Source organism: Alosa alosa, chromosome 4, assembly GCF_017589495.1.
Source record: "Alosa alosa isolate M-15738 ecotype Scorff River chromosome 4, AALO_Geno_1.1, whole genome shotgun sequence".
NCBI lineage: Eukaryota > Metazoa > Chordata > Actinopteri > Clupeiformes > Clupeidae > Alosa > Alosa alosa.
Window position 1 is genome coordinate 33,266,578 of NC_063192.1, and position 27,954 is coordinate 33,294,531.

Sequence of the window (27,954 nt, forward strand, 5' to 3'; positions counted from 1 at the left end):
AATGCTATACACGTCTGTTGATGACTGAGGTGAAACTCCAGTTACAATCTTATAAAAAAGAGGATCTGGCCCCATATCTTACTATTGTTAAATTTGCTTGCTGCACTCAGGCATATTGTGAATCAAAGCAGGGCATGTGACTTTTAGAGGCCTCCCACTCTTCTCCTATTGTTCTGCTATGACAAAGGACAGGCAAGCCACTGTTGATTTGGTCTGCCATTATTAGGCTACCTCTGAGGAGGCTGGACCCAGCCTGTGATAAAGCAACAGGCCAGCAACAGCTGCTGCTTTATCAAAAAGAAAACAACTTTGTTTGTCATTGAGGAGCTTATGAATGAATGCTGGAAATTTCACTCTGAGTTGAAGTACATGTGAATGCCTGAAAACTGGAGATGGGAGTATAGTATTGTTTGCATTTTTATTATTCAGTGGTTTTGGCTCCTGAATAGCTTAGGCTGCAGACTGACATCAATAAACAAAATTGTACTATATAGTTAAGCGTAATTTGTGGTTGTCAAATTACCAGACCATTTGACTGTCAAATCAGTGAGAGACAATGAGCAGCTCATTACACTTTGCCATGAAATGCAATTGGCTGTATGGAAACACAAAAACACCTTTGTCCATATCATGTGTGGCATTCATGTTTCTGATGACCAAGACATTCTTAAATCTAGGAGATGATGCAGGTTATGGACTGATTGATAATTGATTAGATTAATTAAAATCTACCACCCAACTCAAATATTTGCTTTGCATGCTGACAAATATATTACACAGTATATAAATGTGATCTGTTCATCTGTGCAATATGTTTTTATGTTAGCATACTATTCATGTTCACTATTCATTGCTCTACTGTTGTTCTCTATGGAAATGGACATTAATTAGGCTTCTAGAGCACAAACATCTAATTTTAGGTTGTGTATATGTGTGTAAGCAAGGACATCCTAAACCCCCTTCACATCACAGCAGTATCACTCTTATAGTTGTGGAAGCATATATATAACCCCACACACACACACTCTTCTCTCTGCCTCCCCTTAACTCCAGCTCCCTTCCCAAGGGCTTCCAACACACATCAGTTCTGACAGCAGGCCTTCCACCCCCTATGCCTTTGGCCCTAATGCATATGCATGCACACACACACACACACACACACACACAAATAAGATGAAGTCACTGCTGAAATTGGAGCTACTGATTCGGTTTATAAACACCGGCTTTACAGTGATTTAAATATAATATAAATTTCATGTGAGCTTTAAAGTTAAGTGAACCCCCAACATGAAATACACAACATTACAAAGGCTATAGGAAACATTCATCATCTGACACTACATTTTGTGGATGTGCATAAATCCCACTGGATGAGACTGGGGACATGCTGTTACAAAAGGAATGCTGACATGCGATGGCTCAGTTAGAGCTAATACATTGTTCTTGGTGTTGAATAACTCTCAGTGTCCTCACAATTACAGACTACCGGTGTTTAATCTTTGTTATTAAGTATAAGTATAAGTACATATACTCTTTTGATCCCGTGAGGGAAATTTGGTCTCTGCATTTAACCCAATCCGTGAATTAGTGAAACACAAACAGCACACAGTGAACACACAGTGAGGTGAAGCACACACTAATCCCAGTGCAGTGAGCTGCCTGCTACAACAGCGGCGCTCGTGGAGCAGTGAGGGATTAGGTGCCTTGCTCAAGGGCACTTCAGCCGTGGCCCACTGGTCGGGGCTCGAACCGGCAACCCTCCGTCCGGTTACAAGTCCAGAGTGCTAACCAGTGGGCCATGGCTGCACATTCCTTAGCTCCAATATCTTCAATTTCTGTCAGGCTTGGCTTTCTATTTAGCCAACCGTATTGAAGGGCACAGATGATTTCTCATCTGGGAGGATGAACATGACCACAAGAGGGCAGCTCCATACAGTTTTCAGGATGACCACCACTAAGTTTATATTCACAGCCCCAGCCTTTGAAGCATAATGGTTTGAGAGTGAGTAATGTAAACAGTCACAAAAATACATCAGGAAATAGACCTTATTATTTATTTTTTTTAAATAGCCTATTGTTAACCAGCTAAATATCAGCCATACACCATAGAACTGTGACCACTTTATTAATTGGCTATAGCCTTATGCCAGAAATGTTAACATTATAAGTACATAGCCTACTGTACATGAAACACATGTGATTATAAGAAAATGTCTCTTAACAATAGCTTCATCAAGAAAACATGTGCATGGAGAGTGATGATATGGCTGCATGATGCACATAAAAATCTGAAATGTCCTGAGTAATTCTTTAGGCAGAGACTAGCTATTAATTCACATATTTTTTTGTAAATCTTTCGAAAGATTGGTAATAAAATGCATTTAAATGATCCTCCTCAATTTTAGTCATTATCTAATTAGTGATCCCTTGACTTCTCAACTAAAACATTCACCTCTGTACAGAGGAGGATTCAATCATTTGTAATACATTAAAAATATTTTAAAAAAAAAACAAAATCCAAATCACCCTTGTTCAGTTGTGTCCTGAGACGCACCTGTAATCTCTGCATGCTAACCCTAACCCAGGACCAGACAGGCTATGTTTCCTTTTTGCTTTTCAATATTTTAAATGATGTAGTAGGTTATGTTAGCAGCTAGCATCAGGAAACACAAAATGGTTCCAACATATATTCTATTTGTTTGTGAAATGTGTCAACACATTCAGTCCACTCCATCAGATTATTATTCTTTTTCTATATGTTAGAATTAAAATGTCATTACTGTCAGACATGATGCGTCAACTCCTGAATATTTTATTTACAACTGAATATTTTGTTTATTTGTGATGGCATTTCATATCTGTTTAGGAATTGTAGGTCATAAAAAAGAAGTAAGTTGTCTCCTAACAAGTGTTTATGTGTTAAGTGTTGATGGTGTCAAAAGTAAAAAAAAAAAAAAAAAGTGGTTGCACAAAATCTCTTATATGCAAAGTCATTTCATTTTGCCTCATGTTTTGTCCCAAGAATGACGACCATAGTAGACTACATATTTTTTTTAAATATTGAAACCTATTAATTTCCAACAACTCATTTTCCTTACAAAATTTTAACAGAGCTACAATAACTGGGTGAGAGACACAAGACATTCATTTATTTAGTTATGCGGTGGTCGAGTACAACATCATTATTTTACAGGCTTTTTTTTGTGACAAAAAGAAAAAGAAAAAAAAAAAGAAAAGAAATTAGCATTTTTGGTGTCATGAACATCCACATCATGCAACATCCAAGTGGCTAGTCCTAAAATGGGCAAATCGTCAGAAATAAAAACAAAAATAAACAAACATTTCACCATGATGCAAGGGTCAACCGATATCATGGGATGACAAAATTGTCCATACCAATATTTCAGTGAACTCGTGTATTATTTTTGTTGTGAAGTCATATTCATTCCGACATGTCCTCATAAAGTGTACATCTCCAGGACAACATTGGCTGAAAACGAAGGGGATTTATCTCAGCTGTAACCAAACCTAGGCCCTTGCTATGAGTGCACTCATGTGTTCATGTGTTTTCAAAATGTATGAGCTGCTTGAATGTTTTTGAGGCTTCTCAAATGGAATGGCTATTGTCAAAAGTCCCTCAAAACATGAATTAAATCATAAAGTGCAATCCAGTGTTTTCAAGTGGCTGCAATGTGCTCATTAAAGGAGAATGTGTTCTAATAACCTGATCTGACAAAATGAGTCACAAGTCACACATTCTAAGAGATACAGGCCGATTATTGAGAAACAGGCCGATTACTTCAAAAAACATTGACATTTTTTGATTTTCTTTTTTGGTGTTATATGAAAGAAGAGGCATTCAAAATGAATTTCTCTAAGTCAAGACAAGACAAAAATATTATTCAAGTGCAAATCCAAACTGTACCTGCCTGTAACCTGTAACTTCAAATGTGATTTTCTCAGTTTTTCAATTGGAAAAAGATGGTGGGAGGTCGTAATTCAAAATGCTGACAAAATCTTGACAAAAAATGACTTTGACCAGGACATCGTTTTAAAGCTCATGGTGTCCTCTGTCCAGTAATACCATAATCTCAATTGTGAATTTTGGGTCACTGTGACTCATTTTGCTATCAGGTCACATTTGCACTATGGCACTGAGGAATGACGTTGGTAAGATTGTATTTTCAGGTGCTGATGTCTAATAAGTAAGTAATGTATGTCAAAGAACATGTTCAGTTCTTGTCAGTAAAATTGTAATGCATATTGTGTGTGAGTCTTTACATCAGCAGGTTAATTATTTAGATCCATGTTAAACAATGAAGCATACAAGATAACTTAAAAGTGTAAATATGTTTAAAGTATCTCCACGTCATATCATAAAGAGAAAACATTCTAACAAAAACAATATACTTTCTGCAAATCTCTCAAACCTAAAACAATCATTAAAACTCATTCCAACTTGGGTCCCTACCATTCCACTTCCGATGGCCATTTTTTAAAAAAGATAATTTTGCATGATTTGTGAAAAGATGAAAAAACCTTATGCCACTTTCATTTAAATTCCTTTTTCTGGATATGAACCAACCATAAACCCAACACCTTCATTCTAAAGGTGGTATCAGATCAAAATGTAAATAATAAATATATCTATGTATGAATGCAAAAGTTCTCATTAAGCAAACAAACAGGCAGATGGAGGTTCATTTGCCCTTCTCAGCTGTAGAAGGTGCGGCAGCTTCCGTTTGTACCCCTGCATCAGAATGTCGCTTCTGAGCCTAAGCATAGCAAAAGAAAGAGAGAGGTTGGGTAGGTGGTGGGTAGGTGGAGGAGGGGAAAACTATTCAGATCTACAAAACATCGACAAAAATAATTATAGAAATTAAGGACTTTAAAGAGATTCAAAGATTGACTTTTCTTTTGCTAGCAAATAAGGTGTGAAGGAAATGCAAGAACTATAGAAAGGCACCCTTCACCACATTTGAGGTAGAAACCCAAAAGGCATGCTCCATGAGAATAAGCCAAGTAACCTTTATTTATCAGTGTACCTGTAGAACTGATATGTGAAAGTACTGCCTTTAGTTTGATACCAGGTTCTTGAAGAACAGCTGGATGGAGTTCCTCTTTTCTCTGCGGGGAACAGTTGGGGATGGATTTTCAGCACTCTCCACAGACTTGTCCAGTGGTGGGGCTGGTGGGGCAGGCGGAGCACTGGGTGGGGCAGCTCGCGCCTCCTCTTTGGCTTTTGGTGCCTGGGGGGGCTCAGGGTTGGCAGCCACAGCAGGAGAGTCCTTTGTGGGCTCTGCAGCCTGCAGTTCAAGAGAATGACATCAGAACTTTACTTTGTGAAATGACTAACTGTACACTGCACCCTGTGCTCACGCAACACTTGCACATGGGGTACAGTCAAATATTATTTTACTAGTGTATTGTGAAGGAATGAATACTATTGTCTGACTAGTGTCTCCAAGGTCACTTAAAGTAACGTATGCAACAATTTGCCACTCTCTGTATGCTTCAATTATCAGGCAACTTATGGCATCATCTTCAAATTCAATTAAATGGTAAATGGTTATGTGAAGGGTTTTACGAATAGGAACTCAAAACAAAAATGAAAGACAACTTTTCACAGCATGACATGGCTGACTATATTGCTAAATGTTAGCAGGTTAGCAAGCAATACCTATCCGGTTGTTAAGTTCTGATGCAATGCAATTGTAATGTGGTAATGCAATTCTTTTTTTCCGGGTCCAAAAGACAGTAGCCTAAAATAAACTTTTTTTCGTTATTCAGAGTAGCCTATACGAAAAATGTCATTCAGTGACTAACTTGCTCACTCAACCTAATAAAATCCTATTTTAAAATCCTATTACTGTAAAACTTCAAATAATAGCCGAGTCCCAAATAGACGCCCGTGTCTTTTAAACGCCTGGTGTGGCTACAGGTTTGGGTTAAAGATTATGTGTTTTTTAGTTTCGGGTTGTATTTAATCTTCTAAAACCCGTCAGATCGTCTTTTCAGAACTCTGAAAATAACTTTTTTCAGAACTCTGCCTATATGTCCGACTTCGACATTGGTTCAATTCATCCCTTTTGTTTCAAATTTGTGGATAGGCCGATGGTAAGCTTGTTTTTATGCTGGCAACAAAACAAAAAGGTTCACAAACGTTATTCTTTATTCTAAATGCGTACTGCCATGACGATAAAGAGAAAGAAGTAGCCTATGATTTGAAATGTAAGCTGACTGTTGTCAAATTTGCCAAATAAAATACAGGAGAAACGATATGGTTCATGCTCTCTCATGCTGTTTCATTCGTGTTGAAAAGGAGGGAGAATGAAACATTATGCACGTTCCACTTTTGCATAAATAATTCTTGAACGGTTTTGGTCAAGGCTGAAAATGCAACTGTATTTAACAGAGGACAGATATAGGTTGCTAGTATAGGAGTTTTCAGTGTGATACGATGTCTTTGTGAATTACGTTTGATTAAAACGTGTTTCATCTGTTCCGGCTATCCCCACTATTTGGATCTTATCTCACTCAACATCAACACTAAATGAATGATGACCCGTAATTGTCATCGGATAGCCTAGTCATATGGGTAGACATTCAGTGTGTTTGAAATAATTAATTTGATCATTTTTTCCATCTTTGCAGAGGAAAAGTATTGTGTAAAGGGAATTAAAGGCCTGTCTCATATAGACGCCTGTCTCTAATACTAGACGGTGCAGTTTGGCGATTTGGGAAAATAAAGGCCCGGGCTATTATTTGGAGTTTTACGGTATATCATCTAGCTGCACAGCTACACTAATTACTAATTAAAAACGGAGGTGATGGTGACAATGTTTACAGGTTGCGCTAGTAGGCCTAAACGTTTTTGGACAAAAGAGCTGTTAAGTCTGTGATTATAATTGAGTTCACTTTTGTCCATTTCAGCTAATTGCTCCTCATGGTACACTAGTTGTGTATTAATACTGTATACAGTCCTGAGTGTGTCAATGGGAAACAAATATGCTGGCTCAGAATGAGACATACTATTCCAGCCAATCAACATGTTGCTTCAAGACCACAGATGAAAGGGATGTACATTTGCTCACTAGAACAGAGGACTCTACTTTTAAAGAAAAGACACACGGATGGAAGCCAGGCTCATTTAACAGTTCTGAAAGTATGCAAATCAAAAGAAAAGGCATTCAATAATTTACTGGTGATTTTCAGCAAAGATTAAATATGATGCGTTTTAACAGTTTGGTTAATAAAACATACAGAAACAGTTAAAGTTAAAGACCTAAAAGTATTTCAGTCATTAATTGAGCAATATGAGAAGCAGTTGGCAAAAGCTGGTTAACAAAACCTAGACTATTCATTTAGTTTGATTAGACGAATTCATTTTTCTGGTTATTTACCGGTCCAGCTGACTTAGCAGCACCACGAATTCTGCTTGTTGAGGCCACCACCTGGATCTTAGAGGTCACTTGGTCTAGCAATACCTCAAATTCACACAACTTTGTTACTATATGAATAATACACTAAGGAATATTAAACTAATTTCCAACTGTTTAAAACATAATTCTTCTGTCGGTCAAGCCCTTACTTTAGGTTTAAAAAAGGACGCAAAAGTTGAGGGCTTCTTCTCAGCCTTTTCCTCCTCCTGTTTGACTGCTGGGGCAGGTTCTAGTTTAGCACAGGCCTCTAGAGTGGCCGCCTTGGAAGCATCAGTCTTCAGAGTAAAGGAAACAAAGAGGTCAGAACCACCATGAGACATGTCCACCTTGAGACATGTCCGCCTTGTCATAAAAAAAGGATCACGTAGTATGGGTGTACCACCTAGAAAGAACATGCAAAATGAAAGTGTTTGAAAGTTCTGAAATTATTGTGCTTAAAAGCCAGCTCAACTTTAAAGAATAAATGTGTGTGTGTGGGGGTGTTGCTGTGTGTGTGTGTGTATGTGTGGGGGGGGCTTATGTTGTGTGTTGGGGGTGATGAAATGGTGTGTTTATGGGGGGGGCTGTTGGTGTGTGGGTTGGTGTGTATGTGTGTTGGGGGGTGGGATTAATGGTGTGTGTGTGTGGGGGGGGGGGGGGTAATGGAGTGTTTGTAGGGGGTGATTAATGGTGTGTGTGTATGGGGGTTAGGTGTGTGTGTGTGTGTGTGTGTGGGGGGGTTAATGTATATAAAGAAATCCCCAAGTGTTCCAGAAACAAGAACAAAGTGCAAAGAGCAGGAAACTTCTCTTCTGATTCAGGAGGTGAAACAAAACAAAACATGTTAAGAAAACAATAATAATTTTCACCCACAGTCTGTTCACAATCCCCTCTAAGGATTTCCTTTACCAGTTAATTCAGGACAAATTAATGCCAATAAAAAATCAATACAGCTCCTCCACCAAAGGTATAGAGATAGAGAAATGATTGTTCTGATATACACACACACACACACGCACACACACACACATGCAATGCAGAAAGGAGAGATGTAATGAGAGTTTAGACACACAGGGCCAGATGTACTAACGCTTTTGCGCCCACTTCAGGCGTATTTGTTTCGCAATGTGCGTGTAAAATCATTGCGAGTTATGTACAAACACGCCGCAATGATGTAAAAGCGCAAACTGCCTGTCGCGGGAGCTGAAAGTGGCAGATTGCGTTTGTCATGTCATGCATATGCATTCATGGGAGGATCCAGGGGAAAGTGGGAGTTTAGCGTAAAGAGATGGGAGGGGAAGAGTAAAGAGCGCCTAGTTATGTATTCAGCGGTATGTACAAAGACTGCTCCTGAAAGCGCCGTCTATTCTGCACCTAATTACTTCCATGTTGTAAAAGCAGGTGTTAATCAAATTGCAGTTCAATCGTCAATAAGAGAACATTTCAAAGACAACAGAATCGCTATTTAGAGCACCAGTTTTTGTGGTGAAAGTTTTTGTACTACCAAAAGCAACCTCAACTTTCGTTGGCCTTTTTCAATGTCTTACTTTCACTTTCCGTCATTCACTTAAACTTTCCTACTTGCTAGATTTGACCAATCTTCCATAGCCTACGTGCACAAGTAGTTTGAGTAGAACTACTGATCTTCATTATCTCCCTGCTTGTTTACATCTTATCATGTATGGTATTATATATCATATCATATCATGATTGCTAAACGTTTGATTCTTTTTAATGTTGTCATCAGTTAACTTCATTCAACTGCGCTTGTATGTAGGCGCTGCAGCCATTCAGTTGTGGTTCGTAAATTGCGTTCATGGGCGGAGAAAGGCAGAGAAAGGCGCAGTTTACACTAAGGATTGAACGATTGATAAATACGACGGAAACTTGGGTCTGACAGCGTTCGCAATCTGCGGTGTGTCCATGACGCTGATAATGCTACGTTCGCAAATGTACGTACATCTGGCCCACAGTAACAACATAATGCTTTTAGACCCACAGTACCAACATAATGCTTTTGAGTTACCTCGACCTCCACAGGTGCTGCTGTCTCCTCAACTGCCTGTAAGCAAGCAGAACCAGGTCAATGCATTTCAGCACAAACTGCTGCAGTGCAGGGAAAGGGAACGTCTGTCACAGGAATCAGAATGAAAATAAAAGAAGTTGATCTAGAAGTTGAAAGCCTAAAAGAAGTATTAAATTGAGTTTGAAACCACCCTTATCTATATGTGTCACACGATATAGTAAAAAATGTAACGGCAGTAAATTCTCTGGTCCCCTGTATTGAAAATCCAATCAGTGGCTTTGTACCTAGATAAGCAATGGGTTACAGTTCACTTGGAAACAGAAAAGGTGAATACTTTTGGCTCAATACAAAAAGTAGGTTGATGTGGACATTGGACCTTTCTAAGAGATAAAGCAAAAGTTCATTTTGGAGGTTTAAAAAGTATCATAGTCAGTGCAAGTACAATCAAATAGAATACACAAAGCTGCCCAACACAGACACAATCATATGGCTATGATGAAGATAATGTGTAGAAGAATGATTTGGTGCATGGTATTTGGGTGAATGGGTGAATGTGCTCATGAAATGATGACTGATAGCACGTAATGACAGCGTGTCATTACGACAATGTCATATTAATGTTGTTATGCAAGTTTAAGTGGAATGACATAATTTAAGCAAATAAACCATGCACATATGAAAACTGTGATTTGTTCATTTATATGTATTAAATAACATAAGTATATCATAACTACGGACTAGTACAGAGTGAGTTTGGTTAATTTAATAATCTATTGCTTACATTTACCACTGTAGCTGGTTTGGCAGAGGCACTGGTTCCCCTGGGCACTGCCTTAGAGGCCTTCAAGCCTAGTAATACCTCAAATTCACATCACTTTGTTATGGTCTCATATATTTTACTTTGTATTGTGTACTGTAAGTGAGTATGTATTATATAGTTTAAGGTGTTCTAAGCGATGTTTACAGTGACACAGTTTCTAAGTTAAAACATTTTTTGTCACATACAGCAAACATCTCCTCACAATCCGCTAGCTGCCGGTCACCTGAACACAGCAAAAAAATGTGATCTCTGTAGACATCACAGTCTCCAAAAATGGCAACAAAAACAGACTGGTACAGCCTGGACCATGAAACATAACAAACTTTTCCAGCCATTCACTGACGAAATGCACGTTCAGGAGAGTTTCAGTTGCATGGGAGGGACAGAGAGGGAGAGGCAAGCTAGCTCTCTGTTTTGTTTGAACATCAACAGAAGTGACGTTACCCAACATCGCTTAGAGCACCTTTAATTTATAATTGTTGCAACCAACCAACATTCAGTTCTATTATTTAGTCAGAATATTTTGAAAGATAATACACAAAACAATCAAAATAGGCTATAACTCCTGAACTCCCATTACATAGTGCAATCTGTAGCATTCCCTTGGAGGATATGAGAACAATGTAGTATAAGTATAAGTATATATACTCTTTTGATCCCGTGAGGGAAATTTGGTCTCTGCATTTATCCCAATCGGTGAATTAGTGAAACACACACAGCACACAGTGAGGTGAAACACACCCTGAGCAGTGAGCTGCCTGCTACAGCGGCGCTCAGGGAGCAGTGAGGGTAGGTGCCTTGCTCAAGGGCACTTCAGCTGTGGATGTGGGCTTGGGAGAGCAGTGCTCAACTATGTTTTGTGCCCCACTCACATTTTCCCTACTGGTCGTGGATCGAACCGGCAACCCTTCGGATACAAGCCCAAAGCCCTAACCAGTAGGCCACGGCTGCCCCAAATGAATTGAATTGAATTCAAATGGTACAATAACTATGTTCAAAGGTAGGCCTACCTTTGGACGGAAGAGTTTGCTGAAGGCACTTTCTTTGGCTGATTTGGGTTTGGCGCCTGCCTCTATCTCCTTAGGTGCAGGCTGTGACTCCTCTTTCTCAGCTGTTGGCTCAGTCTTGCCTTCCATCTTCAGTGGCTCTGGCGGGGGAGGTGGGGCCATCTTTCCTTTTGCCTCCACTTCCTGTACCTAAATCAAATAAACAAAAGACATTTCAAATATGAGTTCATAAAATGCCATTGATCAAACAATTCAAACAAAGACATAAGCCTACCACATAAAGGTTTTAGTTGCAATGCTTTCATCACATTCATTTTGAAAGAAATTACATTTGTAATGATGTTGATCATGTCACAGACTCACTCACATTTGCACAGACACTCACATTTGCTGGAGCTGTTGTTGCTGCAGTTTCTTTCTGTGACTGTGGGACAAAAAAATAATAATATGACATTTTACAGAAACACATACTGAATCTCCTAGCATTAACATTTATTCTATTAAAGGCATTTACAGAGTTTTCTGAGCAATCCAAAGGAAAGATATCAAGTAGTGGACTGATGGAAATCAGCCCACATCATAATCATTTCCAGCATAATTGAAGGTATTTTAGGGTTTTTCAGGAATTGTCAAACTGTTGAACTTAGGCTACCTGATGTCAGGACTCTATATGTCAGAAATCATTATTGTATCTTTATTCTAAAAATTAAGATTCCCTTAAGATTCCTTCTCAGGGGAATATAATTTAAATCATTATAGTTAAATATGAGCGCATGTAGGCAATATGAGGGCATCTGTTTTACAAAGTTGAAATCATATTTAAAGGTTTAGTTAGTGACTATATGGTAGGCTACCTATTTGCATATCAAACACAAGGGGAACCACAACATGATCATGCTAATGAGCATTACACCAATTGTATGTCAAGGTAAGATTTAGTTTTTTACTATGATTTGAGGAGACTATTGTCTTGCGTAAGCATCTACAAATCTGATTAGATTAAGATGAATGTGTAGCACTTACCATCCTTACCATTAAGTCTATTTGTGTTGAGACTCTTTATCACCATGTATTTTATCACTCAAGCTAAAGCAATAATATTATTGCACATAACATCATTAAAAACTCAAAAACAATCTTGTCTTTCATAGATATATGCTTTTATTACCTGATCTTTCGAAACATCAGAACTTGCTGCTGCTTCTTTGGGAGTTTTGGTTGGAGTCACCTGAGAGTGGAATAAAGACATTTTTGATTGCTTACGCACAAATTTCAATGTTGGGTGAGAGAGAACATATTTCTCTTGCAAAAATTCCATATAAATCTAAAACGTAATGCTTAATCTTTAAAATATCTTCAAAATGTAGTTTCTTTCTGAAGTGATACAGCTTTTGATAAGGATAAATGCTTTCTTTGCCATGGTATGCATTCCTGATGGAGGCTAGCTTTAAGCGCAGGCAGACAAAGGCCTTCATGCAGAGCCAAAATACAGCACACTCCCTGTTGAGTCAGTCATTGTACTCTGGAGATGGCGTAGGCCTCCCCGGCTCTATCTGGGCACATCTCAACTTCCAGATATGCACAGGGCTCCCTTGTGAGCTCACTTTATGTCAGAAACAAAAGGCTGCCACATCCTGACATGTTCAGAGGCTCGATTTAGCTTGATGTGAGGCCTGTTTTAACTCCATAAGGACATCTGATTTTAGGGCTTAGCGTGTTGATCATTTGGAGTAAACAAACATGCTCATTAACCACACAATGGGTGTGATCACTGACAAGATCATAACGCAGTGACATCACACATAGACTTCTGACCTATTCAGTGTTCTGTTCAGCTGCAGCCAATAGAAATAATCATTAGCTGCCATATTCAACAAGTATTCATTGTGTCATGTAAACCATCCCAGCAGTAACAATCAAAGAAAGCTATTCATATATTTATTTATTATAAATGTGTCACATGCTATTAAAGAAGGAATTGTTAAGCTAAAAATGACATAAGGGGATCCCCAAGGCATTAATAACTTAATTGAAATCTCAGCAGAAAACATTAAAACAAGTAAAGTGATTTTGTTAAATTGATAAATTACTGGTCTTCAATAAAGTTTCAAACAGAAAACCGTGTCATTAGATATTTGATTTCAAAATCCAAAAGACCTCAATTAATTTCAGCTTAATTTAAGTTGTCTATCAAAATCAAAATTCAACAACATTAAAGACATGTACTCACAAGTGTTTTAAAAAAGTTCATAACTGGATTATCCTCCGATTGGTTCTGTTCAGTGACAGCTGGACTAGAGTGGAGAGATTCTCTCTCTGGCAGTTCAAGCTCTGTGCTGTCCTTTATGTCCACAGGCTCCTATAGGCGAAGCCAGAGGATTGTCAGCTTGGATAAAGCATTAAAACCCCACAGCCAATGTGCAATTCCTGTTAATCGCAGCATTGAGGCACAAACACAATTCCAACCATGCCTCAGCCTACTCAGGGCACTCGCAACAATAACCCTTTATTAATGCCTGTTCCCCACCCTCACTCATTGATATTCAGCAATGTTCATGGCTTGGTGTGCCACACTTATGGGGCAAACTTATGCACATTTTATTACATGAAATGTTTTACATACACAAATAGCATATGTCTTTTTTATTATTTATTTATTATTGAAATAGAGACTAAAGCATAGCAGTTTTTAATAGATGGACATAAGGATACACATCAGTTTTGTGAGAAAACATTTTTAAAGAAAGTTGGACATGCATGGTGGAAAAAGAATAATCAGTAAATTGGTCATTTGAATAATGTAGCCAGACAAAGTAAATTCAAAAGAAAGAAAAAAACACCTTTAATTATGTAATAATTTTTCCCAGAGTGTTTAATAAACAACTGAGGTCATTTGAAATTACAAAACAAAAGCAGTGAGTAGATTGTCCAGATTTCATGCTTTGATAACAGCAATCTAAGTCTCAGTGGGCAGACTTACGACACTGTCGCTCAGTCAAACTGGAATTTGACCTTCTTCATCCCCTTTTTGACACTCATCATTCTGTTTTGAGATCTTACTCGTATCATTCCCACATTTTGCCACATTATTTGTGGATAGGCAAAGGTCAATCATTAACTGGATAGGACTTTGTCTAGCTGAGATTTTCACATTGATTGACTCAATACTAAACAAAGATAAGTCTTCTAAAATCTTAGTGCAGACTCTTTGCAGTTTGATAAGTAACTGTGTCGATTCTTCAGCAGAGAGGCCATTAGGACTTGTATCCTGGGTTATTCTTACTTCCGTGAATTCTGGAACATTTCCAGAGGTCTGTGGAATTTCTGATAGTGTGCTCACCAGCGACTGAATTTCAGCATGTTCGTGAATTCCGTCAACTGCAGCCGAATCCCCTGAGTTGAGCATATCTAGAGATCAATCTTGTTTTCAATGAATTCTTCTTGTGCGGCGCTATCCAAAGTATCTTGAACAACAGTATCTTCAGAGCAATGAATCTCAGCATCACTTTTGGTCTCTTCCTGTAGAGTGACATCTGCTTCTTGTGGCATATCCTGCTCAACAGGGACTGGTTGAGACTGCACATCAGTCTGTCCAACATCACTTGGATCCTCAGCATGAGCCTCTTCCTCTGGTGTTCTGGTTGATGATTTTGGGCTGTCAGGCTCAATAACCTGTGATTCATCTGAAGTCACAGAGCTTGGATCAAGAGCAGTAATTAACTCTGACACAGTTTCTTGCAGTAAAGTCTCTGTAGTTGCTGCCTCTGACCCTGTTAAAGGCTGAATTAGTTTGCCAAGCTCAAGCTCTGTGGTAGGATGCACAATAGATGGTTCTTCAATGATAGTATCCAATGACTTAAAAAAAGGCTCATTAGAATTTTCAGGCTGAGTGAGAACTTCAGTGGTATCAGCTGCAGCATCCATCTCATTTCCACCCTCAGAAGTCCTAAGCGCATCAAGTTTGAAATTTGCTTCATCTTTCATGGAATCATTTTGATATGGACCAGCTTCCAAAATATTTGATGGTTGTCCTGATTCTGCTTCTGCCAATGGAATGACCTCAAAATCGGAAATGTTATCAGGACATTCCCATTCGTCGATGACTTCAGTGGTAAGAAGCTCAGATGACTGAATTTCAATTACTTCAAAGTTTCCCGTTTTTGATGAGTATTCCGTGGCAGCCTACAATTAAAGCAATAAATTCAAGACATATCTTTAAAGCACGTCATAAATCAATTCCACATTACAGGCTATACATCCTCTGACCTTTAAAAACAGTAAATCCAAGAAGAGAGGAGATTACTGGACACATACTTTTTTAACATAATACTGGATTAAGTATACTGAAAAGAAAAGACCACCACTTTACTTAACTTCTAACCTCACCATACTACCTTCTGAAAATAATAAATGCTGAAAATTATTTACCAGATACAAATTATTTTAAAGTATTTCAGGAGTAAAACACTTTTCCAGTTTATTTTAGTTACTCACAGATTGTAGGTTGTTGGTTACCTCCTCGGCATCAACTTGGTCAGCTGAGACAACTTCTTCTGAATGGGTTTCCACGTCAACCTCCACAGGCTTTGTGTCACTCTTTTTGTTGAAAAGCTTGTTGAAAAAGTTGGACTTATTTTCACCAGGTGACTTTGATTCTTCAATGACGCATACAGCATCATCGGTTTGTTCTGCTGCAGCTTTGTCAACGGATTGCTCCTGGGATTGCTCCTGAACTCCATCAGTCTCGCCAGCACCTGTGGCCTCCACTACAGGAGAAGGATCTGCATTTGTTGTGACAGCCAAGGCAGGGCACTGAGAGGCCTCAACAGTTACCTCAGTGGTGGTCACTAAAAAAAAAAAATGCAATGCAATGTGTAACAAGTGTATTTTACAGATCCCGAACTTGCAAATCTATACTCAGCAGCAAAATATTATCCTTCTCTTGCAGCACATGCATATGATCCCTTTCCCACTATTTTGCAGAACTTTAAGAGACATAACATAGCTTAGATAACCACTATTTTGCAGAACTTTAAGAGACATAACATAGCTTAGATCAGTGTTTTTCAACCACTGTGCACAACTAGTGTGCCGTGAGAGATCATCAGGTGTGCCGCAGAAAATTACCCAAATGTCACTCACTGGTCCAGAAAAGCAACTGTTGCATCAAAGAATTTATAACCACATGCTCTCATTGATTGTATGATTGCACTATTTGTTGTATGCAGGCATTGTACAATGGGGGCCCCATATCCAGTATTCACAAAATCATCACATATCCAGTTCATAACAACAATTAAATTAGATATAGTCCTACAAATGAAACAGAGGGCGCTTGTTTTATTGAGCAGGTCTTGCATAGAAGCCATAATAAGATAGATAGATAGATAGATACTTTATTTATCCCCAGGGGAAATTCAAGAAATAAGGCCATATCTGTGTATTATTTGAAGTTTTAGGCTATGGTATGTTTATTTTTTCTTCACAGGATGTTAGTGTGCCGTGGGACATTTTAAGTGTCAAAAGTGTGCCATGGCACAAAAAAGGTTGAAAAACACTGGCTTAGATAACCAGCTAAAGACTAAGGAAGATGCTACTGTTACAGTTGTATTGTTTAATTACACACTTAGTCAGTACCACTCTGATACAACTGTATTGAACCTAGAGAAAATCCATACACAATCAAGAAGTAGAGTTTTTTTCCTCCACCAAAGCAGCTGAGCCGTTGTTCTTCCCATGATAGTTAATCATCAAAGATCAATATTTTTTTTACACACAGTCCTCTACAGTACACAACAGTCATTCACCACTGATCACACATCCAGGTAATGTATGCTCAGGAACAGATCAAACATCAGCTCTTCGTCTATTCTCCTGTCTACGCCCCAAGTTTACACATTGTTCAACTAAATGGCTCTGTACCATATCAAAGTCACAAGAGACAAGAGAGATTCTAAGCAATTTCACATTAGCTATCAGTATAGTCACATATCGGGCTGCAGAAATAATGTAAATGTATCAAACCATTACAACTGTGATAATATAAAATGATAAAGGCACTTTAAATATACAAAACAAACTTTCAACAACATAAATACATACCTGTTTCAGTCATGTCGTCGGAGGATGCATTGACAGCATGGCCATTAAGATCACCATTTTGAACCTTACCCTGCAACAGGCAAATTTGTTGAAACAATGCCTAATCACACAAGTCTTATGTTACAGGGCGTTAGGCTAACTCACTGCAGTAACTAAATAACCAGTCATCATGTGATTATTTGATGTTGATGAAGAGCAAACAGTGGTATAGGAACCACCCAGCTTCAAAAACTTCAGGAGATTACAACTATTTTTTTTCCAAATGTAAAACAGAGAAAGCTCTTTCTGAATCACATATTTACAAATACTATTTGGTTCTCAAAGTATATTGAATGATAAATGTATATAAGTATACAATGTAAGAACATAAAATCCTGGAAGCAACAATTACCTTTCGTCCTTTCTTTTTATGAGATGACATTTCATTACCCATTTTGATTTTGGATTTCTGGTTTGGTTGAAGATCCTACAATCTTTACAATTAAAAACAATTATTAGAACATTTGTGCTCAACAAGATTAGTACCATTGCAGATCAGTAATACTGTCATATTCACATTCATAAACAAAGTCCATTGCATTCATGCATTGTGTATTTTGTCATAACTTGTACACACCGCATTCATCAGTATGAAATCTGTTATTAACATTTGCACCGTTATGCCAGTACTGCTGGTAAAATGTCATAACAATTGTCAAAGGCAGCAATAAATTTAAGATGTGAAGTTTTTTCATTAAAGATTTTACCTCAACTTTCTTCCTCAGTTATCTGTCAGACTAAGATACGGCCCTTGCGTCTGTATGGTATTTTTAAAGCAGCTAGATCCGTTTGTTAGTATTCCAAGTTTGTGTGGCTGAGCGGAGCACAAGGATGTATGGCCAGTGTCGCAGGAGTGCGGTCATATATGCACAGCTCCTGCACTACCTGATTAGAGGGGTGTGGTAGCATTTTAATCAGGTGCTATCACTGAGGTTGAACCAACAGTCTATCTTAAAAGGCCTTTAATCTTTAGAGGCTAGCCACTGTTATAGTATTTGTTAACATTCTTTTGTTCTCAATAAGTTGCCCCCATTTGTGTCATCACACTGATCACCTAGTGATTCACTCTCTCCTATGTCTCTATCTGTCTCATTTTCTCTGTCCTGAGGAGGTATGGTTGATCCTCTGCAGGATGTGAATGGAGGTTGTGTGAATGAGGGATATTTGGCTACTTTTTTCTTGATGTGGCTTTTAGGAAGTAAATAGTTTTCATTTGCATACTGATAAAAAGTCAACACTGACAGAAAATGCAGCACTGTCAGTCTACAAATGATTAGTGAAGCATAAATCAATGTTATCAGCGTGTTCAAGGTGGAAGAAGCAAAGTTGTTCTCACTGGTGCAGTCTAAATCTATCAAATGTAAATCTTTATATTTTAAGGGTAAAGGGTATTCTGTTGTATGACTATGTGATCTGAGGCAGTCCTAAATCTGAGTGTATGTTTAGAAAAATCTGAAATTATTGATACATCGCAAAAGCTATGCGAAATAATGTGTAGCCTGTACAGATTTTAGCAAACCAACATTTCAAAATTTGCTTAAAAAGTTGCTTAATGATGTATTATTAAAACAATAAAATGCAAAATTATATTTTGTGAAAGATATGAATTGGATGCAAGAGATTGAATATTATCAGGACATCTCAGATGGCTTCCAGTCATGTTGCCATTTGATGGAAACCAACTGACACAGTGACTTACCACTAAGACAAATATAATTTCATATCAATGGGAAAAAATGCACAATCAAGTACAATAATAAGCTGAAACTGTTCAGTTCTATCAACACCAATTAGACCTGTTTCACTTTGGCAGCTTTTCCCATTCTGAACTTCACAGCACTTCAACAGGTCACGAAACTTAAAAGTTCCATGGCTGCCAATGCCATCATTGCAATGAGATGCACAGCAAACAATAGAGTCTTCCCACACTTATCTCAGCAGTGAACAACTTGTCTACAGTACATGCATGGAATTTGACTCTTTGGTTCTCCCACAGCTGCAAGCTCCAGAGAATTCAATGCAACACTCCACTTGCTCCACTAACATCGGGGTAGTGATGTAGAAAAATAAATGGCATAATTTAGTTTACATAGGTGCTTCTACAAAATAGAGGGCTACAGCCTCACTACATTTATATAGATGATGCAATTCCAAGCAACATGCCTTTTTGAATTTCTGAATGGGTATACAGAACAGATTCTGGATCTAAAAGCATAGTAAAATGCTCCAGTTCTTCATGGTAACCATAATTTGTTAATGTATACACTGGGGGCGAATCTCACATTCCCTGGTGTTCACCTCTGTGAACTTCATCGCTTGCGTCATGCAAGGAATTCTTGGGACATGCAAGCCACTGTTCGACCTCATGCAACCCCTCACCCTTGACTTCCAGTCTTGTCAGCATAATAACCATTTGAAATTCTATAACGCATTGTGGCATTTTTTCCCCTACTTTGGTTTTCAGCCCTGGTCTTTATAAATCGAGTGTCAGTGCTAAGTCATGGGTTAGTCTTTCTACTTTCTTCTCCCACCTTACCTCCAGGTCACATTTGACAATGTTTGCTGAAGGGTGCAACTTACTGTTTGAAATAAATATTGATCAAGACTCTCCTTGGCTGACTACATAGTGAAGTGTCCTATTGCAAATGTTGACAGTGACGCTTTCTCACAAGAGCAGGACAAGACCTAACTAGTTTCCATTACAAAAATCAATCCCATTTCTGTCTGGTGAGACATATAGTGTATACATAGTGTGTTTCATTTTACGTGTCTGACAATAATTTGCATATTCTAACATGAAAGATATAGATATACACTATCGGACAAAGATTTGGGGTCACTTTCCCATTCCACTCCATTATCATTGTTTGATGCAGTTGCAACATCTAACATCATCCATTCTAAGTAGGCTACTGTGAATGACTTGAACCTGACTATTCATTTGACATTATAAGGGTCATTAACAGAGAAATGTAAGTATAATATTTAAAAATGGACATACATTTCAAAAGTGTTGCAAAGGAAGGCCTATCCAGGCCTGGGCAGGGCAAGCCCTATCTGATGTTTATGCAGCATGTTATTATAAATATGTCCAATAGAGGTCAGTACAGTGCCCACAAGCGATTCAAGATGGCAGCCACCATGAAAAAAGGAGTCGTAAGTTTCCTCATATCATAAGCAATCGTTTTGGAATGTCTGTAAGCTGTAACCGAAAGGCTTCAGCGGGGACAATGTTTTGTTTGTGTATTATGAATTATCGTCTTTATTTTTTGATTCGTACAAAACATTAACGTTACACACCCACACCGCCCGTCGGCCTGGACGGCATGCTGGCAGTTCGGCATGAGTTGCTAGTTAGCTGTGAGTGCTAAGACTGCTATCAGTGACAAATGAGTTTTCAGTCAGTGTTTTTATGTTTTTTGTGTTCGATGTGTTTCATAGTGTTTATTTATTAGAGATGTAATTCGTGGTGTCTTGCTAGAATATTAGTTGTCACACGGCTGATGTGCTTACCATTCATCCTCGAGTTCAGGGTTGGTTGACCAATTGAAACGAACAGCTGCCTACCACCACTAAAGAAAGCGAAGTGAACAGAGAAAATGCGAACATTACCCTACAAGGGCCATGTCGTGTCCAACCTTAAATAACGTTAGCTAACTGGATTGCAGCGGCATGTGCAGCATGCATGTTGTGGTGTCGGAATTATTCAACGCTGCATAATCTCCCTCTCTCCATTTTCCATTGATTGTTTAATTATTAATGCCATGGGTTTGATATTATTTGCGTTTCATTGTTCACACAAACCGCGTCACAGACGGATGTCACGCCCATTTGAGGTGCAAACAATCGGATTTTTGTTTTTTTAACCATCAGTTAACTTCAAAACAGGCATTTTACTTTGGATAGACAATAGCAATACATCATAGGAGTGATTAACGTCAAACAATCTAGACTGGAGTAACTCATTAGACACCTCCGATATGTTTAGTGTTCTAAAGACGTCAAATTATGGAGTGAGGATTGTCTCAAAACGATTTAAATATATATAAAAGGATTATATATATATATATATATATATATATATATATATATATATATATATATATATATATATATATATATATATATATAAAAAAAAAATATGCTTGACTTTGTATGTGGAATCTGCATTTGTGAATCTCCTTTTTGCTTTTTATGTCGATGATGTAATTTTAAGGCATTCCTACTGCACACCAAGATCCACAAACAAAAAAAACAAGATCCACAAATAAATTAGCCTAGAAATCTAGACTCACCCTAGCGGCAGAAAATTAAATTTGCTGCCAGGGCTAGTGTAGCAACTCTCCGTTGGCTTGTGAGCTCGAAAAATTAAACTTCTATCAGGCCAATCAAATCGTGTATAGAGTCGTTAGGCGGGCTTAACATAATGATTGATGCCAGAGTTGCAACAGTTTGGCTTGAATTCCCTGCTTATTTATACAGTCAATGAAATTAAAAACGGCACTACACATCGAAACCGATAATAAATAATTCTGGCTAGTTGTTATTACTTACCCATCCATTTAATCCAGTGTCTTCGATGTCGTTAATCCTGCTAGTCATAGACCACTTGACTGAACTGAACTAGGGAAAACAGCGTTGGAAAGATTCAGTTGATAGCAGACATGTTGTACAACACTGCCATCTGCTGGTTGTTCAGTGGAGGGTGTCTTCGCATTCAAATCTAGTGGTATTTATTTGTGGATCTTGGTGTGCAGTAGGAATGTCTCAAAATTACGTCATCGACATGAAGGCAAAAAGGAGATTCACAAATGCAGATTCCACATACAAAGTCAAGCATATTTATTTTCAAATCTCGAAAATATATTTACAAAGACACGTTTATTTACATAAATTTGTTTATTTATATAAATTTGTTTATTTATTTATGTCACATTTTTATATTTGTATTTTGTATTTGGATATTTATAAATGTATGTATATGTATATCCTTTTATTTAAATCATTTTGAGACAATCCTCACTCCATATCAAATAGCCCATCGTTACCAAATTGATAGCCAAGGAGCCAGACGTGAACATGCATGTATGACTATAAACTGTGCTTTCGTTATACAACTAAACACGACAGAACACATTTATAACCCTTGAGCCAGCTCCTTATTATGTGATCTCAATGGCGATGCAGCGTTTGTTTGCACCTCCAAAAGCATGGCGTACCTGCCTGGTTACCTCCCAAAAACGCCTACAAATACCCGTAAGCTTGTGTGAAAGAATAAGGAAGTAACACCATGCAACCATGTACCATTAGACCTATTTATTTTGATGTTACTCTGACTTACGAAATGAATGAAATACAGAGAACAATGTAAGGCTCTTACATTTCTCTGAAAGACTCTTACTGCGCCCAGAATAGTTGTTATTTGACGCCAGACCTCTTCTCAATCTCAACTGTGTGTATCTTGTAAATTAAGGTTTTAAATGCAGTTGTTTATTCAATTCCAAAGAAAATACACGCCCATATCCGTTTAACCCTGTCGCCACCAGCGCAGTCATTGGTTGTGTTAAATGCACTGCTCTGTCATCATATAAACTAAAGCACGCCATATGCCGAATACGTTATTGTGATTGGATCCTGGGTTTTTGGTGATTCGGAAATGGGCACCAATCCACTCTATGCATGGAAAGCTCTTGACCTGGCTTGTTATTTCCGGTGGAGCCAGGTGTTTTTGTAGCCTTCACTATTGTTACAATTTAATACAAAAGTGTTGAGAGTCAGAGGATCATGCAGAGGAGCATGCAGCATAATTGAGCTAATCTAAGATAACTTGCTTTAAATCCCCCCTTTTTGTACATTTTTGATGCACTGGAAAATCCAGACCCTGATAATTTAGAAAGATTAAGGGTCTGGCAAAGAGCAATGCAATGGCCCAACTCGAGGGGCGGCAACAAGCATGCATTTAAAAATCTCACTGCACGCAATTGGATAACACTAGACCATGTTTACTGTGAATGATTTCGGACTTCGACGCAATCTGATAACACTACCCGAATTTGTTGGGGTAAAAGTAGCGTGCATCATTGCTCTTTGCCAGAGTGTCTCGCAGAGACAATTCCATTGTGCTCTCGCGAGAACTCTGGATTTCCAGGGTACATTTTTGATGCACTGGATAGCCAATTAGTCTTAATCTGACCCGTGACAATAAAGTTACATAGTGCAATACAGAGACTCCAATCTCCTTAGTATATGTCAGTGGGTAAAAGAACTACATTGTGTTGTTTAACAGAGAATTATTACTTTGCACTAAACAATGTTGATTATAAACCCGATAAGCTTTAAATGTAATATTTAATTATGCAATTTTTGCTAGCCATAGACTGATTCCAGAAAAAGCTTTATTAATGGGAGATGGTGGATAATGGACTACAGAAAATTATGTTTGTGGAACAAAAAACTGAGAACCTGGGCATAAATAGTATTGTGAATTAACTGCTTCACTATTAACTCATTATAGACAAAGGCAAAGTATAGACACTTTTGTTGAAGGCTCATATTTGTTTATTACTCTTATTTGTTTGTTTCCAGGCTGTAGAGGACGTCAATGTAACTTTTGAAGATCAGCAGAAGATAAATAAGTTTGCCAGAAACACCAATCGAATGACTGAACTTAAAGATGAAATAGAGGCTAAAAAGGCAAGAATACAGTCACTATTTCTTTCACTGGGTTTTAAAGATGTCTGTCATTTATCATTCTGTATGAAGTGGTCTAGCATAACCTACTAGTTACTTTCTTCTAGAAATCACTTCAGAATCTGGAGGATGCCAGTGATGACCTCATGATGTGTGAAGATGACTCATTGTTAATTCCATACCAAATTGGTGATGTCTTCATCAGTCACTCTCAAGAGGAAACACAGGAGATGTTAGAGACTGCAAAGGTAAAGATTTTTTTCTTCCAACCTTAGCCAATTCGCCTACCTCATGCGGCGGCCATTGTGTAAACCAAAGGGAGGCTACAGGGTACAATGACTATATCATTAATGCATTTTCGCCACCTACTGGTGAATGCATACGACACAACAATCCTATGGTTTATGTACCCTGTAGCCTCATTTTGGTTTACAATGGCCGCCACCTGGATAAGGCAAATTATTCATACATTGCTTAACAAATAGCTTCTTAAGCATGCACTGCTTAACAAATACAAGGTAGTGTGACACCCCATCAGCACAAACAGGATAACAAGCTAAAGCTAACATTGAACATAACGGTAATCATAATTATAATACAACCCATGGCAAAAGTATGGAATCACCACTCGTGGAAGATGGTCATTCAGCCGTTTAATTTATTTATTTTTAAAAAAGACAAGTCACAGATGTCCCTCAAAACTATTTTTCTGTAACAGATGAACATTCTGGTGAACGTTCTGTGAAACATCAAAAAAGTCAGGCAGTCATCTTTATATTTCATTGGAACGGCACCAAACAGAAGTTCCAGCGTCATCTCGCCCAATGCAGAGTTGTGATTGGTCTCTGAATATCACTCTCATCCAATCATCCGCAGCCCTAGTTGCTGTCTTTAGCCCACTGTAACTGAATGTAAATGAAAAATATAAAGATGACTGCCTGAAGAAAGTTTCCACAGTCACTGATAATATGGGGTTGCATGTCAGGAAAGTGTACATCGAAATTTTGGACACTTTTGTCATCAATTGATTAACAATTGAGTAAGTAATTGTTCAGGATTATAGTGTGTCTTGCCATAGAGCAAAGAACATTAAAACTTTTCTTTAGGAAAATGTATCAAGTCAATGACATGGCGTGAAAACAGTCTGAATCTCAATCCCATTGAAAAATGAATGATCTATATATAAAATGTATGACAGGCACCATTTGCTGTTTGACAAAGTTGAAACATGATTGATTAAGCATACAATTCTACATTAGTGAAGTCTATGCCTCAGAGAACTCAATTCTACGTTAGTGAAGTCTATGCCTCAGAGAACTCAATTCTACATTAGTGAAGTCTGTGCCTCAATTCTACATTAGTGAAGTCTATGCCTCAGTGAATTCAAGCGCTCATAAAAGCCAGAGGAGGTGCAACAAAGTACTAATTATGATGTTTTAGGTTTGTGATTCCATCATTTTTTCCTCAGGATTGAGTGATTGAATTTCTTTAGCTAAGTTTCACAAAGCCAGAATGTTAATCTGTTATAGAATTTTTTTTTTGATGCAGATCTGTGATTTGTCTTTTTTCTAAAAAATAAAACAGCTGAATGAACATCCTCCAAGAATGGTGATTCCATTATGTTCTGCCAGTGTTTGTAGCAGGATGAGATTAGAGGTCGACCAATAAGGGTTTTTCTGTGGCCGATGCCAATCTCTCAGGAAATCAGGGTCAGCCGATGGCCCATGTATTGTATGCTGCCGATTTCTTTTGGCCAGTATTTGGCTGTTTTTCCCCTCTATTTGTATGATAAAGAATGATAAGATAAGAATTTAATCCTTTCAGTTTTCTCCCAAGAATTGTTGAGTCTGCTGGTAATTGAATTGCCACAAGAAGCAGTGTGCATCACGCGTAAATCAGCCCGATTAATTGCTCAATGGTGTTTTATGCCCCCAACGTCCTCTTCCAGGCAACTCTGCCACCGCTGACTTAAAGGCACCTAACCCTAACCCTAACCCATGGCTAACCCTAATGCCTTCCAGGCAGCGCTGCCTTGAAGACAACGTTGGGGGCATAAAACACCAAGAAACCGATTAATTGGTCTACCTCTACAGTCATGTTAAAGTTTGCACACCCATGAGGAATAAAAAAAGCATCTTTTGGAAATTGATCTTAAAGCAACACCAAAGCACTTTTCCTCTGTCGTATGCACACTATTCGTTTATCCACCACCGGTGATGATCCACTGAAACGATTTTGGAAACATTATTTTAAGGTACAAAAAACTCTTTGGTGTTGCTTTAATGCCTTAATTTAAAAAATGAGGAAAGATCCAACCTTTAAGGACACCAATTTTCTTTGTGAATGAATATCATAAATAGATAAAATACAGGGGGCATAAGTAAACACACCCCTATGTTAAATTCCCATAGATGCAAGCAGATTTTTATTTGTAAAGGCCAGTTATTTAATGGATCCAGGATACTATGCATCCTGATAAAGTTCCCTTGGCCCTATGCAATTAAAATAGCCCAACATCATCACATACCCTTCACCATACCTAGAGATTGGCATAGTTTTATTCACACACACATCACATACCCTTCACCATACCTATTGGCATGGTTTTATTTCAGTTAGCCTAATAGCTGGCATGATTTGCATTGAGAGATGATGTTATGGAAAGTACCCTATGCCAATCTCTAGGTATGGTGAAGGGTATGTGATGATGTGGGGTTATTTTAATTCCAAAGGCTATTTTAAGCCTGCGCTATTCATTAGCCCTTGTTATACTATATTACACTTGTCTGTGAATATATATGCCTTTATCGCAGCATCCCTGGCGTTTTCAGATAGATGGAGGTGGAAAGGGTGTGGCTTTAGGAACTTTGAGAAGAATATTGAGAGCAAACCTTCACCATCATTAACATGCTTTCTTGTAGTAAGCTAAAAATGTAGCAAAATGACAAAATACCCACTTTAAAAGCTTAATGTATGTCATTTTGAGTGCACATTACTTTTTTTAATTGTGATACCCAGAAAAAAAATTCTCATGTGGCCAATCTCCAGAAATGTCAGCCTATAACAGAGCTGTAAAGAGTAATGCTTGACCTAAGTTGAGTTTAGTGTGATGGTCCAGACCATTGATCTTCCCTCTTTACTGTATTAAAACATACATTGGGCAAGTTAATGCATATTGTTGCTTTTAAATTTTGAATATTCACAGGAGGGCCTGAAAGAAGAGGTCAAGGTTCTGGAGGGGAGGGTGTCGTCCATACAAGAAGTTCTTGGAGGCTTAAAGGTTCAGCTCTATGCCAAGTTTGGAAACAACATCAACCTGGAAGCTGATGAGAGCTGAATGTAGTGCAACAGTGGGGCATGCTTGCTAAAGACTTTTTACAATGTGCACTGCACACCTCATGTCTTACAGTTTGCCAAGAAAGCCCAGTATTTCTGTAACATTTTTATGTCTTTGTTTATATGTATGCTGTTTCTTATGGGCATCTTTACTTTTCCAGTCTGTGTGAAAAGTCAAAAGTCAAAAATATGCATGAATAGTCCTGGACTGGTGTATAATTAAAACATTGAAATAGTGGTCAAACAGTGGCCTGTTAGTTTTTGATGCAAGTTGAAGTTCCCAACGATTATGCATTTGCTTGTATTTGACCTTTGAATTTTCTTCTGCTGGTCAATTCCAACAGTTAAAAATGCATTTCCATCTTAGACATCTATTTGTGAATTCTATTTTATTTTTCTTAACAATTTTTTGCATCCGTACATCTGATAATACAGGCACATTAAAGAAAAACATTAGAATTAAATCATTGACGTCTTGTAAGCAGTAGGTTTTGTGAAATATCCCTCTGGTGG

At 38.1% G+C, this 27,954-nt stretch overlaps 2 protein-coding genes across 7 annotated transcripts; one reads left to right on the plus strand and one right to left on the minus strand.

The window, feature by feature from the left end:
• Window positions 1-3,127: 3,127 nt before the first annotated feature.
• On the minus strand, window positions 3,128-21,219 carry bcas1 (brain enriched myelin associated protein 1). 6 transcript variants are annotated; one of them, XM_048241306.1, is made up of 14 exons: window positions 20,929-21,219; window positions 17,768-17,849; window positions 17,377-17,446; window positions 15,769-16,121; window positions 13,505-13,633; window positions 12,443-12,502; window positions 11,642-11,698; window positions 11,278-11,463; window positions 10,229-10,306; window positions 9,448-9,483; window positions 7,592-7,717; window positions 7,404-7,487; window positions 5,088-5,306; window positions 3,128-4,775 (listed from the first exon to the last, which is right to left on the minus strand). In XM_048241306.1, the coding sequence occupies exons 2-14, from the start codon at window positions 17,807-17,809 to the stop codon at window positions 4,701-4,703; spliced, it is 1,515 nt and encodes a 504-aa protein (XP_048097263.1). In that variant the 5' UTR covers window positions 17,810-17,849; window positions 20,929-21,219; the 3' UTR covers window positions 3,128-4,700. The 6 variants fall into 6 exon arrangements, with proteins under 6 accessions (XP_048097263.1, XP_048097264.1, XP_048097262.1 ...); XM_048241307.1 differs by lacking the exon at window positions 20,929-21,219 and adding an exon at window positions 18,123-18,247 and having other exon boundaries at window positions 11,660-11,698; XM_048241305.1 differs by lacking the exon at window positions 20,929-21,219 and adding an exon at window positions 18,123-18,247.
• pfdn4 (prefoldin subunit 4) lies at window positions 20,522-27,905 on the plus strand. Its single transcript, XM_048241311.1, has 4 exons — window positions 20,522-20,571; window positions 24,001-24,108; window positions 24,213-24,353; window positions 27,311-27,905. Exons 1-4 carry the CDS (start codon window positions 20,545-20,547, stop codon window positions 27,440-27,442), a joined length of 408 nt encoding a protein of 135 aa, XP_048097268.1. The 5' UTR covers window positions 20,522-20,544; the 3' UTR covers window positions 27,443-27,905.
• The last annotated feature ends 49 nt before the right edge of the window (window positions 27,906-27,954 follow it).

What these genes read in the sequence shown, in the direction of transcription:
- pfdn4 (XM_048241311.1), top strand. Translation starts at nt 20,545, where the DNA reads ATGGCAGCCACCATGAAAAAAGGAGTC. An exon ending in CCACCATGAAAAAAGGAGTC is followed by an intron (nt 20,572 to 24,000) that starts GTAAGTTTCCTC and finishes GTTTGTTTCCAG; the next exon opens with GCTGTAGAGGACGTCAATGT. An exon ending in ATGAAATAGAGGCTAAAAAG is followed by an intron (nt 24,109 to 24,212) that starts GCAAGAATACAG and finishes ACTTTCTTCTAG; the next exon opens with AAATCACTTCAGAATCTGGA.
- bcas1 (XM_048241306.1), bottom strand. Translation starts at nt 17,809, where the DNA reads ATGGGTAATGAAATGTCATCTCATAAAAAGAAAGGACGAAAG. An exon ending in TAACCAACAACCTACAATCT is followed by an intron (nt 13,634 to 15,768) that starts GTGAGTAACTAA and finishes CTTCGCCTATAG; the next exon opens with GAGCCTGTGGACATAAAGGA. An exon ending in ATGTGAGTGTCTGTGCAAAT is followed by an intron (nt 11,464 to 11,641) that starts GTGAGTGAGTCT and finishes TATTTGATTTAG; the next exon opens with GTACAGGAAGTGGAGGCAAA.